The sequence below is a fragment of the Entelurus aequoreus genome, linkage group LG04 (assembly GCF_033978785.1).
Source record: "Entelurus aequoreus isolate RoL-2023_Sb linkage group LG04, RoL_Eaeq_v1.1, whole genome shotgun sequence".
Taxonomy (NCBI): domain Eukaryota; kingdom Metazoa; phylum Chordata; class Actinopteri; order Syngnathiformes; family Syngnathidae; genus Entelurus; species Entelurus aequoreus.
The window spans coordinates 9,407,034-9,427,033 of NC_084734.1; the positions used below are offsets into that span (position 1 = coordinate 9,407,034).

General features: G+C 35.9%; 1 protein-coding gene and 1 long non-coding RNA gene across 2 annotated transcripts in view; one reads left to right on the forward strand and one right to left on the reverse strand.

The window, feature by feature from the left end:
- slc43a1a (solute carrier family 43 member 1a) overlaps positions 1–20,000 on the forward strand; it is a 131,571-nt gene that overhangs the window by 55,075 nt on the left and 56,496 nt on the right. Inside the window, exon 5 of the mRNA XM_062044155.1 lies at positions 14,062–14,138. Within this exon, the coding sequence (XP_061900139.1) occupies positions 14,062–14,138 (77 nt within the window). The remainder of the gene's footprint in view (positions 1–14,061; positions 14,139–20,000) is intronic.
- Positions 1–20,000, reverse strand: part of LOC133648249 (uncharacterized) — a 69,964-nt gene that overhangs the window by 40,389 nt on the left and 9,575 nt on the right. The gene's annotated exons all lie outside the window — the stretch shown is intronic.

Consider the following 20,000-nt stretch of genomic DNA (forward strand, 5'->3'; position numbering starts at 1 on the left):
TATTATATACAGGATAAAACACATAATGTAATAAAAAAGAGAAATATGATAAACAAATAAGTAAAAAAAAATGTGAAAAACTCAGTATACTAAGTTTTCCCCACCTTTTTTTAGATTGATCTATTTATTTGATTTCTCTTTTTGTTTTATTATATACAGGATAAAACACATAATGTAATAAAAAAGAGAAATATGATAAACAAATAAGTTTAAAAAAAAATGTGAAAAACTCAGTATACTAAGTTTTCCCCACATTATTTTAGATTTATCTATTTATTTGATTTCTCTTTTTGTTTTATTATATACAGGATAAAACACATAATGTAATAAAAAAGAGAAATATGATAAACAAATAAGTAAAAAAAAAAAAGTGAAAAACTCAGTATACTAAGTTTTCCCCACATTTTTTTAGATTTATCTATTTATTTGATTTCTCTTTTTGTTTTATTATATACAGGATAAAACACATAATGTAATAAAAAAGACAAATATGATAAACAAATAAGTAAAAAAAAATGTGAAAAACTCAGTATACTAAGTTTCCCCCACATTTTTTTAGATTGATCTATTTATTTGATTTCTCTTTTTGTTTTATTATATACAGGATAAAACACATAATGTAATAAAAAAGAGAAATATGATAAACAAATAAGTTAAAAAAAAAAAGTGAAAAACTCAGTATACTAAGTTTCCCCCACATTTTTTTAGATTTATCTATTTATTTGGTTTCTCTTTTTGTTTTATTATATACAGGATAAAACACATAATGTAATAAAAAAGAGAAATATGATAAACAAATAAGTAAAAAAAAATGTGAAAAACTCAGTATACTAAGTTTCCCCCACATTTTTTTAGATTTATCTATTTATTTGATTTCTCTTTTTGTTTTATTATATACATGATAAAACACATAATGTAATAAAAAAGAGAAATATGATAAACAAATAAGTTAAAAAAAATGTGAAAAACTCAGTATACTGTTTTCCACACATTTTTTATATTCATTTATTTTTTCAATTTTTCTTTTTTTCCCGTTATATTATGTTTATTATTTATTATGTTTTATATATTAATTTATTTTATTTCTTTGTCATCTTAATAAATATCTATCTTTCATTTATTTTGCTAGTTGACAATAAAAAAAAGGCATTTCTTTTATTTTTTATATTCATTTATTTTTTCAATTTCTCTTTTTTCCCCCGTTATATTATGTTTTATATCTTCATTTCTTTTATTTCTTTGTCATCTTAATAAATATCTATCTTTCATTTCTTATGCTAGTTCACAATAATAAAAGGCATTTCTTTTAAACGTAACATATTCTCTTTGTTAGTAACATTTTCATACAGAAAAATGATAGACCGTAATGTCAAACTGCAACATCCAACAGCAGAAGTACAGAAAAAATGATCATCGTATAAAAAAGGTTCTTTCTTAAAAGAAACATTTTTAATTGTGTTTATCGGTTCCTATAAATTATGAATCGATTTAGAATCGTAATGAATAGAAAATAAAACATTTTGGATGTGAATCGATTCATCGAGCATTTACTTCGGAAAGCGGACTTCTATGGTCATCAAACACACCATCGGCAGCTTCCCCATATTTTCATGGATAAATGTCCGCCATTTACGTATGGTGTTGACATCGTTGGCTGCCGTTATCGACTCAACTCCGCTTCAGCGTGGCGACAAGCTCGAACTGTTTCGCCGTGTTGATCATGTTTTTGATGATTTCTTTTTTTAATTCAAGTCACTTATGGTGGGAAAACAAAAGTTATTGCCCGTCTCTAGCCGAGCGATCGCATTCCGGTCATTCTGTGAATCGTAGCGAGTGAGGCCGAATGTTTGGTTGAATCTTACAGAGGATGCTTGTAACTTGAAGAGACACGGATCATGTCTCAAAACACTCTTAAGTAGAGTTAGCATTCGATAAATGCTTTAAAATGCGATATCGGAAATTATCGGTATCGGTTTCAAAAAGTACAATGTATGACTTTTTAAAACGCCGCTGTACGACATAGGGAGAAGTACAGAGAGCCAATACATCCGCACCGTAACACAACAGAACAAATACCCAGAACCCCTTGCAGCACTAACTCTTCCGGGACGCTACAACATACACCGGTCCGGGGACCGGTACCGGTCCGTGACGCATTTGCTACCGGGCCGCAGAGAAACATGAAATAATTTGTAAACAACTGCAAACGACATAACTTTCTGTCCCACTAGACACACCAATACGCCTGTTTATAGATGTATGTAAAGGTTGCCCCCTAGTGGCTTCTCCTGACCACCACACACTGGCACGACAGCCCGGTATTCAGGATTCAACAACGTTTTATTGAGTCCTACGCCTCAGCAATCGCACTCGACTTTCCTAGTGTGTGTCTCGCTCTGTTCTCCAGCTTGTCTCTCTCTCTCTCTCTCTCTCTCGCTCGCTCCAACTCCAACACTCGTGTCTCGGTCCGGCTGCTGCTAATGAGCGTGGCAGGTGATTGGATGATCAGCCCCAGCTGGGTAATCCATTCGCCTGCAAGCTGTGCTCCGAGGCCGGTCCTTCCACAGCCCGCTCCGCGGCAGGCCCGCACACCACGCCCCCCCTCCACAATGTACAATATATTTATTTGGCACAAGTGGAAAGCCGGTCCCTGAAAATAATGCCTACGTGGTGCAAAAAAAAAGGTTGGGGACCCCTGGTTTAATGCATCACAACAAAATTAGGCATAATAATGTGTTAATTCCACCACTGTATATATCGGTATCGGTTGATATCGGAATCGGTAATTAAGAGTTGGACAATATCGGAATATCGGCAAAAAAAGCCATTATCGGACACCTCTACTCTCAAGTCGAGGTGGCGCTGTAACATAATCACTACCAAGCACACCGCCAACTACCATCACTATAATATTTGTAACATAATCACTACCAGCCAACTACCATCACTATAATATTTGTAACATAATCACTACCAGCCAACTACCATCACTATAATATTTGTAACATAATCACTACCAGCCAACTACCATCACTATAATATTTGTAACATAATCCCTACCAGCCAACTACCATCACTATATTTGTAACATAATCACTACCAGCCAACTACCACCACTATAATATTTGTAACATAATCACTACCAGCCAACTACCACCACTATAATATTTGTAACATAATCACTACCAGCCAACTACCACCACTATAATATTTGTAACATAATCACTACCAGCCAACTACCATCACTATAATATTTGTAACATAATCACTACCAGCCAACTACTATCACTATAATATTTGTAACACAATCACTACCAGCCAACTACCATCACTATAATATTTGTAACATAATCACTACCAGCCAACTACCACCACTATAATATGTGTAACATAATCACTACCAGCCAACTACCACCACTATAATATTTGTAACATAATCACTACCAGCCAACTACCACCACTATAATATTTGTAACATAATCACTACCAGCCAACTACCATCACTATATTTGTAACATAATCCCTACCAGCCAACTACCATCACTATAATATTTGTAACATAATCCCTACCAGCCAACTACCATCACTATAATATTTGTAACATAATCACTACCAGCCAACTACCATCACTATAATATTTGTAACATAATCACTACCAGCCAACTACCATCACTATAATATTTGTAACATAATCACTACCAGCCAACTACCATCACTATAATATTTGTAACATAATCACTACCAGCCAACTACCATCACTATAATATTTGTAACATAATCCCTACCAGCCAACTACCATCACTATATTTGTAACATAATCACTACCAGCCAACTACCACCACTATAATATTTGTAACATAATCACTACCAGCCAACTACCACCACTATAATATTTGTAACATAATCACTACCAGCCAACTACCATCACTATAATATTTGTAACATAATCACTACCAGCCAACTACTATCACTATAATATTTGTAACACAATCACTACCAGCCAACTACCATCACTATAATATTTGTAACATAATCACTACCAGCCAACTACCACCACTATAATATTTGTAACATAATCACTACCAGCCAACTACCACCACTATAATATTTGTAACATAATCACTACCAGCCAACTACCACCACTATAATATTTGTAACATAATCACTACCAGCCAACTACCATCACTATATTTGTAACATAATCCCTACCAGCCAACTACCATCACTATAATATTTGTAACATAATCACTACCAGCCAACTACCATCACTATAATATTTGTAACATAATCACTACCAGCCAACTACCACCACTATAATATTTGTAACATAATCACTACCAGCCAACTACCATCACTATATTTGTAACATAATCCCTACCAGCCAACTACCATCACTATAATATTTGTAACATAATCACTACCAGCCAACTGCCATCACTATAATATTTGTAACATAATCCCTACCAGCCAACTACCATCACTATAATATTTGTAACATAATCACTACCAGCCAACTACCATCACTATAATATTTGTAACATAATCACTACCAGCCAACTACCATCACTATAATATTTGTAACATAATCCCTACCAGCCAACTACCACCACTATAATATTTGTAACATAATCCCTACCAGCAAACTACCATCACTATAATATTTGTAACATAATCCCTACCAGCCAACTACCACCACTATAATATTTGTAACATAATCACTACCAGCCAACTACCACCACTATAATATTTGTAACATAATCCCTACCAGCCAACTACCATCACTATAATATTTGTAACATAATCACTACCAGCCAACTACCATCACTATATTTGTAACATAATCCCTACCAGCCAACTACCATCACTATATTTGTAACATAATCCCTACCAGCCAACTACCATCACTATATTTGTAACATAATCACTACCAGCCAACTACCATCACTATAATATTTGTAACATAATCACTACCAGCCAACTACCACCACTATAATATTTGTAACATAATCACTACTAGCCAACTACCATCACTATAATATTTGTAACATAATCCCTACCAGCCAACTACCACCACTATAATATTTGTAACATAATCCCTACCAGCCAACTACCACCACTATAATATTTGTAACATAATCACTACCAGCCAACTACCATCACTATAATATTTGTAACATAATCCCTACCAGCCAACTACCACCACTATAATATTTGTAACATAATCACTACCAGCCAACTACCATCACTATAATATTTGTAACATAATCACTACCAGCCAACTACCATCACTATAATATTTGTAACATAATCCCTACCAGCCAACTACCATCACTATAATATTTGTAACATAATCACTACCAGCCAACTACCATCACTATAATATTTGTAACATAATCACTACCAGCCAACTACTATCACTATAATATTTGTAACACAATCACTACCAGCCAACTACCATCACTATAATATTTATAACATAATCACTACCAGCCAACTACCACCACTATAATATTTGTAACATAATCACTACCAGCCAACTACCACCACTATAATATTTGTAACATAATCACTACCAGCCAACTACCACCACTATAATATTTGTAACATAATCACTACCAGCCAACTACCATCACTATATTTGTAACATAATCCCTACCAGCCAACTACCATCACTATAATATTTGTAACATAATCACTACCAGCCAACTACCATCACTATAATATTTGTAACATAATCACTACCAGCCAACTACCACCACTATAATATTTGTAACATAATCACTACCAGCCAACTACCACCACTATAATATTTGTAACATAATCACTACCAGCCAACTACCACCACTATAATATTTGTAACATAATCCCTACCAGCCAACTACCATCACTATAATATTTGTAACATAATCACTACCAGCCAACTACCATCACTATATTTGTAACATAATCACTACCAGCCAACTACCACCACTATAATATTTGTAACATAATCACTACCAGCCAACTACCACCACTATAATATTTGTAACATAATCACTACCAGCCAACTACCATCACTATATTTGTAACATAATCACTACCAGCCAACTACCACCACTATAATATTTGTAACATAATCCCTACCAGCCAACTACCATCACTATAATATTGGTAACATAATCACTACCAGCCAACTACCATCACTATATTTGTAACATAATCACTACCAGCCAACTACCACCACTATATTTGTAACATAATCACTACCAGCCAACTACCATCACTATATTTGTAACATAATCACTACCAGCCAACTACCATCACTATAATATTTGTAACATAATCACTACCAGCCAACTACCACCACTATAATATTTGTAACATAATCACTACCAGCCAACTACCATCACTATAATATTTGTAACATAATCACTACCAGCCAACTACCACCACTATAATATTTGTAACATAATCACTACCAGCCAACTACCACCACTATAATATTTGTAACATAATCACTACCAGCCAACTACCATCACTATAATATTTGTAACATAATCACTACCAGCCAACTACCACCACTATAATATTTGTAACATAATCACTACCAGCCAACTACCACCACTATAATATTTGTAACATAATCACTACCAGCCAACTACCACCACTATAATATTTGTAACATAATCACTACCAGCCAACTACCACCACTATAATATTTGTAACATAATCCCTACCAGACAACTACCACCACTATAATATTTGTAACATAATCACTACCAGTCAACTACCACCACTATAATATTTGTAACATAATCACTACCAGCCAACTACCATCACTATAATATTTGTAACATAATCACTACCAGCCAACTACCACCACTATAATATTTGTAACATAATCCCTACCAGCCAACTACCACCACTATAATATTTGTAACATAATCCCTACCAGCCAACTACCATCACTATAATATTTGTAACATAATCACTACCAGCCAACTACCACCACTATAATATTTGTAACATAATCCCTACCAGCCAACTACCATCACTATAATATTTGTAACATAATCACTACCAGCCAACTACCATCACTATAATATTTGTAACATAATCACTACCAGCCAACTACCACCACTATAATATTTGTAACATAATCACTACCAGCCAACTACCACCACTATAATATTTGTAACATAATCACTACCAGCCAACTACCATCACTATAATATTTGTAACATAATCCCTACCAGCCAACTACCACCACTATAATATTTGTAACATAATCACTACCAGCCAACTACCACCACTATAATATTTGTAACATAATCACTACCAGCCAACTACCATCACTATAATATTTGTAACATAATCACTACCAGCCAACTACCATCACTATAATATTTGTAACATAATCACTACCAGCCAACTACCACCACTATAATATTTGTAACATAATCACTACCAGCCAACTACCACCACTATAATATTTGTAACATAATCACTACCAGCCAACTACCATCACTATAATATTTGTAACATAATCACTACCAGCCAACTACCACCACTATAATATTTGTAACATAATCACTACCAGCCAACTACCATCACTATAATATTTGTAACATAATCACTACCAGCCAACTACCACCACTATAATATTTGTAACATAATCCCTACCAGCCAACTACCACCACTATAATATTTGTAACAATCACTACCAGCCAACTACCATCACTATAATATTTGTAACATAATCACTACCAGCCAACTACTATCACTATAATATTTGTAACACAATCACTACCAGCCAACTACCATCACTATAATATTTGTAACATAATCACTACCAGCCAACTACCACCACTATAATATTTGTAACATAATCACTACCAGCCAACTACCACCACTATAATATTTGTAACATAATCACTACCAGCCAACTACCATCACTATAATATTTGTAACATAATCCCTACCAGCCAACTACCACCACTATAATATTTGTAACATAATCACTACCAGCCAACTACCACCACTATAATATTTGTAACATAATCACTACCAGCCAACTACCACCACTATAATATTTGTAACATAATCACTACCAGCCAACTACCACCACTATAATATTTGTAACATAATCACTACCAGCCAACTACCACCACTATAACATTTGTAACATAATCACTACCAGCCAACTACCACCACTATAATATTTGTAACATAATCACTACCAGCCAACTACCATCACTATATTTGTAACATAATCACTACCAGCCAACTACCACCACTATAATATTTGTAACATAATCACTACCAGCCAACTACCATCACTATAATATTTGTAACATAATCACTACCAGCCAACTACCACCACTATAATATTTGTAACATAATCACTACCAGCCAACTACCATCACTATAATATTTGTAACATAATCACTACCAGCCAACTACCATCACTATATTTGTAACATAATCACTACCAGCCAACTACCATCACTATAATATTTGTAACATAATCACTACCAGCCAACTACCACCACTATAATATTTGCAACATAATCACTACCAGCCAACTACCATCACTATAATATTTGTAACATAATCACTACCAGCCAACTACCACCACTATAATATTTGTAACATAATCACTACCAGCCAACTACCACCACTATAATATTTGTAACATAATCACTACCAGCCAACTACCACCACTATAATATTTGTAACATAATCACTACCAGCCAACTACCACCACTATAATATTTGTAACATAATCACTACCAGCCAACTACCACCACTATAATATTTGTAACATAATCACTACCAGCCAACTACCACCACTATAATATTTGTAACATAATCCCTACCAGCCAACTACCACCACTATAATATTTGTAACATAATCCCTACCAGCCAACTACCATCACTATAATATTTGTAACATAATCACTACCAGCCAACTACCATCACTATAATATTTGTAACATAATCACTACCAGCCAACTACCACCACTATAATATTTGTAACATAATCACTACCAGCCAACTACCACCACTATAATATTTGTAACATAATCACTACCAGCCAACTACCACCACTATAATATTTGTAACACAATCACTACCAGCCAACTACCATCACTATATTTGTAACATAATAACTACCAGCCAACTACCATCACTATAATATTTGTAACATAATCACTACCAGCCAACTACCACCACTATAATATTTGTAACATAATCACTACCAACCAACTACCACCACTATAATATTTGTAACATAATCACTACCAGCCAACTACCATCACTATAATATTTGTAACATAATCACTACCAGCCAACTACCACCACTATAATATTTGTAACATAATCACTACCAGCCAACTACCATCACTATAATATTTGTAACATAATCACTACCAGCCAACTACCATCACTATAATATTTGTAACATAATCACTACCAGTCAACTACCACCACTATAATATTTGTAACATAATCACTACCAGCCAACTACCACCACTATAATATTTGTAACATAATCACTACAAGCCAACTACCATCACTATATGTGTAACATAATCCCTACCAGCCAACTACCATCACTATAATATTTGTAACATAATCACTACCAGCCAACTACCATCACTATAATATTTGTAACATAATCACTACCAGTCAACTACCACCACTATAATATTTGTAACATAATCACTACCAGCCAACTACCATCACTATATTTGTAACATAATCACTACCAGCCAACTACCATCACTATATTTGTAACATAATCACTACCAGCCAACTACCATCACTATATTTGTAACATAATCGCTACCAGCCAACTACCACCACTATAATATTTGTAACATAATCACTACCAGCCAACTACCACCACTATAATATTTGTAACATAATCACTACCAGCCAACTACCATCACTATAATATTTGTAACATAATCACTACCAGCCAACTACCACCACTATAATATGTGTAACATAATCCCTACCAGCCAACTACCACCACTATAATATTTGTAACATAATCCCTACCAGCCAACTACCATCACTATAATATTTGTAACATAATCACTACCAGCCAACTACCATCACTATAATATTTCTAACATAATCCCTACCAGCCAACTACCATCACTATAATATTTGTAACATAATCACTACCAGCCAACTACCATCACTATAATATTTGTAACATAATCCCTACCAGCCAACTACCACCACTATAATATTTGTAACATAATCACTACCAGCCAACTACCATCACTATATTTGTAACATAATCACTACCAGCCAACTACCACCACTATAATATTTGTAACATAATCACTACCAGCCAACTACCACCACTATAATATTTGTAACATAATCACTACCAGCCAACTACCATCACTATAATATTTGTAACATAATCACTACCAGCCAACTACCATCACTATAATATTTGTAACATAATCACTACCAGCCAACTACCATCACTATATTTGTAACATAATCACTACCAGCCAACTACCATCACTATAATATTTGTAACATAATCACTACCAGCCAACTACCACCACTATAATATTTGTAACATAATCACTACCAGCCAACTACCACCACTATAATATTTGTAACATAATCACTACCAGCCAACTACCACCACTATAATATTTGTAACATAATCACTACCAGCCAACTACCACCACTATAATATTTGTAACATAATCACTACCAGCCAACTACCACCACTATAATATTTGTAACATAATCACTACCAGCCAACTACCACCACTATAATATTTGTAACATAATCACTACCAGCCAACTACCACCACTATAATATTTGTAACATAATCCCTACCAGCCAACTACCATCACTATATTTGTAACATAATCACTACCAGCCAACTACCATCACTATATTTGTAACATAATCACTACCAGCCAACTACCACCACTATAATATTTGTAACATAATCACTACCAGCCAACTACCATCACTATAATATTTGTAACATAATCACTACCAGCCAACTACCATCACTATAATATTTGTAACATAATCACTACCAGCCAACTACCATCACTATAATATTTGTAACATAATCACTACCAGCCAACTACCATCACTATAATATTTGTAACATAATCACTACCAGCCAACTACCATCACTATATTTGTAACATAATCCCTACCAGCCAACTACCATCACTATAATATTTGTAACATAATCACTACCAGCCAACTACCATCACTATAATATTTGTAACATAATCACTACCAGCCAACTACCATCACTATAATATTTGTAACATAATCCCTACCAGCCAACTACCACCACTATAATATTTGTAACATAATCCCTACCAGCCAACTACCATCACTATAATATTTGTATCATAATCACTACCAGCCAACTACCATCACTATATTTGTAACATAATCCCTACCAGCCAACTACCATCACTATAATATTTGTAACATAATCACTACCAGCCAACTACCATCACTATAATATTTGTAACATAATCACTACCAGCCAACTACCACCACTATAATATTTGTAACATAATCCCTACCAGCCAACTACCACCACTATAATATTTGTAACATAATCCCTACCAGCCAACTACCATCACTATAATATTTGTATCATAATCACTACCAGCCAACTACCATCACTATATTTGTAACATAATCACTACCAGCCAACTACCACCACTATATTTGTAACATAATCACTACCAGCCAACTACCATCACTATATTTGTAACATAATCACTACCAGCCAACTACCACCACTATAATATTTGTAACATAATCACTACCAGCCAACTACCACCACTATAATATTTGTAACATAATCACTACCAGCCAACTACCACCACTATAATATTTGTAACACAATCACTACCAGCCAACTACCATCACTATAATATTTGTAACATAATCACTACCAGCCAACTACCACCACTATAATATTTGTAACATAATCACTACCAGCCAACTACCACCACTATAATATTTGTAACACAATCACTACCAGCCAACTACCATCACTATAATATTTGTAACATAATCACTACCAGCCAACTACCACCACTATAATATTTGTAACATAATCACTACCAGCCAACTACCACCACTATAATATTTGTAACACAATCACTACCAGCCAACTACCATCACTATAATATTTGTAACATAATCACTACCAGCCAACTACCACCACTATAATATTTGTAACATAATCACTACCAGCCAACTACCACCACTATAATATTTGTAACACAATCACTACCAGCCAACTACCACCACTATAATATTTGTAACATAATCACTACCAGCCAACTACCACCACTATAATATTTGTAACATAATCACTACCAGCCAACTACCATCACTATAATATTTGTAACATAATCACTACCAGCCAACTACCACCACTATAATATTTGTAACATAATCACTACCAGCCAACTACCACCACTATAATATTTGTAACATAATCACTACCAGCCAACTACCACCACTATAATATTTGTAACATAATCACTACCAGCCAACTACCACCACTATAATATTTGTAACATAATCCCTACCAGCCAACTACCACCACTATAATATTTGTAACATAATCACTACCAGCCAACTACCACCACTATAATATTTGTAACATAATCCCTACCAGCCAACTACCACCACTATAATATTTGTAACATAATCACTACCAGCCAACTACCACCACTATAATATTTGTAACATAATCACTACCAGTCAACTACCATCACTATAATATTTGTAACATAATCACTACCAGCCAACTACCATCACTATAATATTTGTAACATAATCACTACCAGCCAACTACCACCACTATAATATTTGTAACATAATCACTACCAGCCAACTACCATCACTATAAAATTTTAACATAATCACTACCAGCCAACTACCACCACTATAATATTTGTAACATAATCACTACCAGCCAACTACCATCACTATAATATTTGTAACATAATCACTACCAGCCAACTACCACCACTATAATATTTGTAACATAATCCCTACCAGCCAACTACCATCACTATATTTGTAACATAATCCCTACCAGCCAACTACCACCACTATAATATTTGTAACATAATCACTACCAGCCAACTACCATCACTATAATATTTGTAACATAATCACTACCAGCCAACTACCACCACTATAATATTTGTAACATAATCACTACCAGCCAACTACCATCACTATAATATTTGTAACATAATCACTACCAGCCAACTACCACCACTATAATATTTGTAACATAATCACTACCAGCCAACTACCACCACTATAATATTTGTAACATAATCACTACCAGCCAACTACCACCACTATAATATTTGTAACATAATCCCTACCAGCCAACTACCATCACTATAATATTTGTAACATAATCACTACCAGCCAACTACCATCACTATAATATTTGTAACATAATCACTACCAGCCAACTACCACCACTATAATATTTGTAACATAATCACTACCAGCCAACTACCATCACTATAATATTTGTAACATAATCACTACCAGCCAACTACCATCACTATATTTGTAACATAATCACTACCAGCCAACTACCACCACTATAATATTTGTAACATAATCCCTACCAGCCAACTACCATCACTATATTTGTAACATAATCACTACCAGCCAACTACCATCACTATAATATTTGTAACATAATCCCTACCAGCCAACTACCATCACTATAATATTTGTAACATAATCACTACCAGCCAACTACCACCACTATAATATTTGTAACATAATCACTACCAGCCAACTACCATCACTATATTTGTAACATAATCACTACCAGCCAACTACCACCACTATAATATTGTGGTGTGTAGATCTCATGAAACAATGGAGGTGTACCTAATGTTGTGTCCACCTGTGTTTGGCTTGGTGACGCTCCCCGGGAGTGGCACCCTGAAGTGCAACACCCGTGGGCCTGACAGTCCGTGACTATCTCACAGCTGTAACTCTTCCTCCCGCAGCGCTCTCGGCCCTCATCTTCCTGGCTCTGTCCCTCAACGGCTTCGGGGGCATCTGCCTGACCTTCACCTCGCTGACGGTGAGGCGCAAAATAAAAGAACACACCTTCATGATAATTGCCATATTCCTGTGTACATGCACTACTAGAGCAAGGGTTACGACCTCGGGGCCCAACTTTTCTACTACAGAGAGGCCCCGGGGCCCACTTCAATTGTGCGGTATACCGGTACTGGTATAGTATCGCGGTACTATTGAATCAAAAACGGTACTATACTCTGTTTGAAAAGTACCGGTTCCCCATATTTCTTTTTTTTAACAAGCACGTGGTGACATTGCTGGGTTTACAAGCAGAGGAGCATGTTGGGCAACCCGCGGCTCTAGCGCCGCCCTAGCGGCTCTCTGGAGCTTTTTTAAAAAATGTATGAAAAATGGAAAAAGATGAGGGAAAAAAAACTTTTTTTTGTGTTAATATGGTTTCTGTAGGAGGACAAACATGACACAAACTTCCCTAATTGTTATAAATCACACTGTTTATATTAAACATGCTTCACTGATTCGAGTATTTGGCGAGCGCCGTTTTGTCCTACTAATTTTGGCGGTCCTTGAACTCACCGTATAGTTTTATTTACATGTTTAACTTTCTCCGACTTTCTAGGAGTGTTTTACGCCACTTCTTTTTCTGTCTCATTTTGTCCACCAATCTTAACGTTGTGCGTGAGTGCACAAAGGTGAGTTTTGTTGATGTTATTGACTTGTGTGGAGTGCTAACCAGACATATTTGGTCACTGGGTGACTGCAAGCTAATCGATGCTAACATGCTATTTAGGCTAGCTATATGTACATATTGCATCATTATGCCTCATTTGTAGCTATATTTGAGCTCATTTAGTTTCCTTTAAGTCCTCTTAATGCAATTTATATCTCATGACACACTATCTGTATGTAACAGGGCTTTTAATTTGTTGCGGCTCCAGACAGATTTGTTTTTGTATTTTTGGTCCAATATGGCTCTTTCAACATTTTGGGTTGCCGACCCCTGGTGTAGACAGAAAAGGGAGAATGGACGCATTTTTGGTGTAAAAAGTAAAGATAAAGAAACACCCTCAGGAAGAGGTGATTTAAGACATCCATCCTACTAGCTCGGGGGTCGGCAACCTGCGGCTCTAGAGCCGCATGCGGCTCTTTAGCGCCGCCCTAGTGGCTCTCTGGAGATTTTTCAAAAATGTATGAAGAATGGAAAAAGATGAGGGGAAAAAAATCTATTTTTTTGTTTTAGTATGGTTTCTGTAGGAGGACAAACATGACACAAACCTCCCTAATTGTTATAAAGCACACTGTTTATATTAAACATGCTTCACTGATTCGAGTATTTGGCGAGCGCCGTTTTGTCCTACTAATTTTGGCGGTCCTTGAACTCACCGTATAGTTTTATTTACATGTTTAACTTTCTCCGACTTTCTAGGAGTGTTTTACGCCACTTCTTTTTCTGTCTCATTTTGTCCACCAATCCTAACGTTGTGCATGAAGGCACAAAGGTGAGTTTTGTTGATGTTATTGACTTGTGTGGAGTGCTAACCAGACATATTTGGTCACTGGATGACTGCAAGCTAATCGATGCTAACATGCTATTTAGGCTAGCTATATGTACATATTGCCTCATTTGTAGCTATATTTGAGCTCATTTAGTTTCCTTTAAGTCCTCTTAATTTAATTTATATCTCATGACACACTATCTGTATGTAATATGGCTTCTAATTTGTTGCGGCTCCAGACAGATTTGTTTTTGTATTTTTGGTCCAATATGGCTCTTTCAACATTTTGGGTTGCCGACCCCTGGTGTAGACAGAAAAGGGAGAATGGACGCATTTTTGGTGTAAAAAGTAAAGTGAGTTTTGTTGATGTTATTGACTTGTGTGGAGTGCTAACCAGACATATTTGGTCACTGGATGACTGCAAGCTAATCGATGCTAACATGCTATTTAGGCTAGCTATGTGTACATATTGCATCATTATGCCTCATTTGTAGCTATATTTGAGCTCATTTAGTTTCCTTTAAGTCCTCTTAATGCAATTTATATCTCATGACACACTATCTGTATGTAATATGGCTTCTAATTTGTTGCGGCTCCAGACAGATTTGTTTTTGTATTTTTGGTCCAATATGGCTCTTTCAACATTTTGGGTTGCCGACCCCTGGTGTAGACAGAAAAGGGAGAATGGACGCATTTGTGGTGTAAAAAGTAAAGATAAAGAAACACCCTCAGGAAGAGGTGATTTAAGACATCCATCCTACTAGCTACTTCTGAATCACTAATCCTGGCTTCCATGGCGACAAATAAAGTAAGTTGCTTACATGTAGCATTATCACTGGAGGACGAGGAATAGCTAAACATGCTTCACTACACACCGTAGGAGGATACAACAGCTCACCGGCGTCAAAATGTAAACAAACGCCACGTGTGGATCTACACCTGACGTCCACTGTAATGATACCAAGTGCAATAGCGTATCTAGTCGATACTACTATGATTACATCGATATTTTTTATCGTCACAAAATCTTTTTTCCTTTTTTTAAAATGTACATCATGTTTATAAAGTCAGTAAATACGTCCCTGGACACATGAGGACTTTGAATATGACCAATGTATGATCCTGTAACCACTTGGTATCGGATTGGTACCTAAATGTGTGGTATCATCCAAAACTAGAGATGTCCGATATTATCGGCCGATAAAGGCTTTAAAATGTAACATCGGAAATTATCGGTATTGGTTTCAACCTCCCGATTTTCCCGGGAGACTCCCGGATTTCAGTGCCCCTCCCGAAAATCTCCCGGGGCAACCATTGTCCCGAATTTCCACCCGGACAACATTATTGGGGGCGTGCCTTGAAGGCACTGCCTTCAGCGTCCTCTACAACCTGTTGTCGCGTTCGCTTTGCCTCCATACAAACAGCGTGCCAGTACAGTCACATATATAATAATATATGCGGCTTTTACACATACTTAAGTGAATGCAAGGCATTAATGGTCAACAGCCATACAGGTCACACTGAGGGTAGCCGTATAAACAAGTTTAACACTGTTACAAATATGCGCCACACTGTGAACCCGCACCAAACAAGAATGACAAACACATTTCGGAGAACATCCGCACCGTAACACAACAGAACAAATACCCAGAACCCCTTGCAGCACAATGGGACGAAAGGACCTATTGAATTTGTAAGGTTTTATTATTATTTTTATTATTATTATTCTTTATTATTCCGCAGCTTTGCGGACTACTTTGCCGCCCTTAACATGCTTCAAAACTCACCAAATTTTACACACACATAAAAAAACGCGAACAAAACTCTTTAGTAAAAAAAAACCAAACCCCAAAACTCAAAATTGCGCTCTAGCGCCCCCTAGGAAGAAAACTGCCTCTAACTCCCAGTACGAATGTCGTAGAGATATGAAACAAAAACCCCTATGTAGGTCTCACTTAGACCTACTTTTCATTAATTAATTTCTTCGGGCAAACATCAACAGGAAGTTGTCAATTTCCACTTCAAGACAAAAAAAATTACTAAAAACAGTCACTTTTGCCTCTTTGACTTGTAATTTGACCCCCTTAAAATACTTCAAAACTCACCAAACTTTTCACACACATCAGGACTGGCGGAAATTGCGATCTAATAAAAAACCAAACCCCAAAACTCAAAATTGCACTCTAGCGCCCCCCTAGGAATAAAACACAGACAAAACTGCTCCTCGGAGGAAAACACAGACAAAACTGCTTGTAACTTCCGGTAGGAACGTCTTAGAGACATGAAACAAAAACCGCTCTGTAGGTCTCACTTAGACCTACTTTTCATTAATTAATTTCTTCGGGCAAAAATCAACAGGAAGTTGTCAATTTCCACTTCAAGACAAAAAAAATTACTAAAAACAGTCACTTTTGCCTCTTTGACCTGTAATTTGACCCCCTTACAATACTTCAAAACTCACCAAACTTTTCACACACATCAGGACTGGCGGAAATTGCGATCTGATAAAAAAAACCGAACCCCAAAACTCAAAATTGCACTCTAGCGCCCCCCTAGGAATAAAACACAGACAAAACTGCTCCTCGGAGGAAAACACAGACAAAACTGCTTGTAACTTCCGGTAGGAACGTCTTAGAGACATGAAACAAAAACCGCTCTGTAGGTCTCACTTAGACCTACTTTTCATTAATTAATTTCTTCGGGCAAAAATCAACAGGAAGTTGTCAATTTCCACTTCAAGACAAAAAAAATTACTAAAAACAGTCACTTTTGCCTCTTTGACCTGTAATTTGACCCCCTTAAAATACTTCAAAACTCACCAAACTTTTCACACACATCAGGACTGGCGGAAATTGCGATCTGATAAAAAAACCGAACCCCAAAACTCAAAATTGCACTCTAGCGCCCCCCCTAGGAATAAAACACAGACAAAACTGCTCCTCGGAGGAAAACACAGACAAAACTGCTTGTAACTTCCGGTAGGAACGTCTTAGAGACATGAAACAAAAACCGCTCTGTAGGTCTCACTTAGACCTACTTTTCATTAATTAATTTCTTCGGGCAAAAATCAACAGGAAGTTGTCAATTTCCACTTCAAGACAAAACAAATTACTAAAAACAGTCACTTTTGCCTCTTTGACCTGTAATTTGACCCCCTTAAAATACTTCAAAACTCACCAAACTTTTCACACACATCAGGACTGGCGGAAATTGCGATCTAATAAAAAAAACGAACCCCAAAACTCAAAATTGCACTCTAGCGCCCCCCTAGGAATAAAACACAGACAAAACTGCTCCTCGGAGGAAAACACAGACAAAACTGCTTGTAACTTCCGGTAGGAACGTCTTAGAGACATGAAACAAAAACCGCTATGTAGGTAGACCTACATTTCATAGATTGACATCCTTCAGCAACTAGCACCTGCCAAATATGCGGACCCGACCAACGCTGCTTGCAGCTTTAATTTTTTCTTGTTTTTGAACACGGACTTTTTGCAGTGTACACACTGCAAAAACGGCAATCTAAGTAAGATGAAATATCTCAAATAAGGGTGATTCTTGCCTATTTTCTGTCTGATAAGATAATTCTTCTCACTAAGCAGATGTTTTGTTAGAGTGTTTTACTTGTTTTAAGTGTTTTGGTCCTAAATGATCTCAGTAAGATATTACAGCTTGTTGCTGAGATTTGATGACCTATATTGAGTAAAACATGCTTGAAACTAGAATATGAACTGTTGCAAAGCTGTGTCATCAACACTCACAAGTATAAAACTACTTTTTTAAAGTCATCATTTCTTACTTCAAGCATGAAAAAAAAAATCATGATGTCATATCATTATGTCAAGATAATGGAACTAGCATTTACTTCATTTAAGAATATTTTTCAAGATATTGAGCAAAAAGGTCCTTTTTTTCCTACCAAGAAAAGTGCACTTGTTATTAGTGAGAATATACTTATTTTAAGCTATTTTTGGGTTCATTCAGTTTTGTACTCCCTCGTCCCAGGAAGAATGCTTTATAGATCTGTATCGCTCTGGAATAACCGGCCTCAAATTCTCACCGGCATTGAAAGTAAACAGGTTTTTAAAAGGAAAGTCATATTTTATCTGAGTCTTTAAATGAGTTTGCTTGTTGATGATTTTGTTTGGTTTTATATTGTGTAGTTATACTTATATGGTAATTATTATTCTGTGACTGTAATTTGTTTGCTTGTTTTCTTATTGATGCGTTTATTTTTTTCTGTATTGTGTAGTTATAATTACCGTATTTTTCGGAGTATAAGTCGCACCGGCCGAAAATGCATAATAAAGAAGGGAAAAAACCTATATAAGTCGCACTGGAGTATAATAAGTCACATTTTGGGGGGAAATGTATTTGATAAAAGCCAACACCAGGAATAGACATTTGAA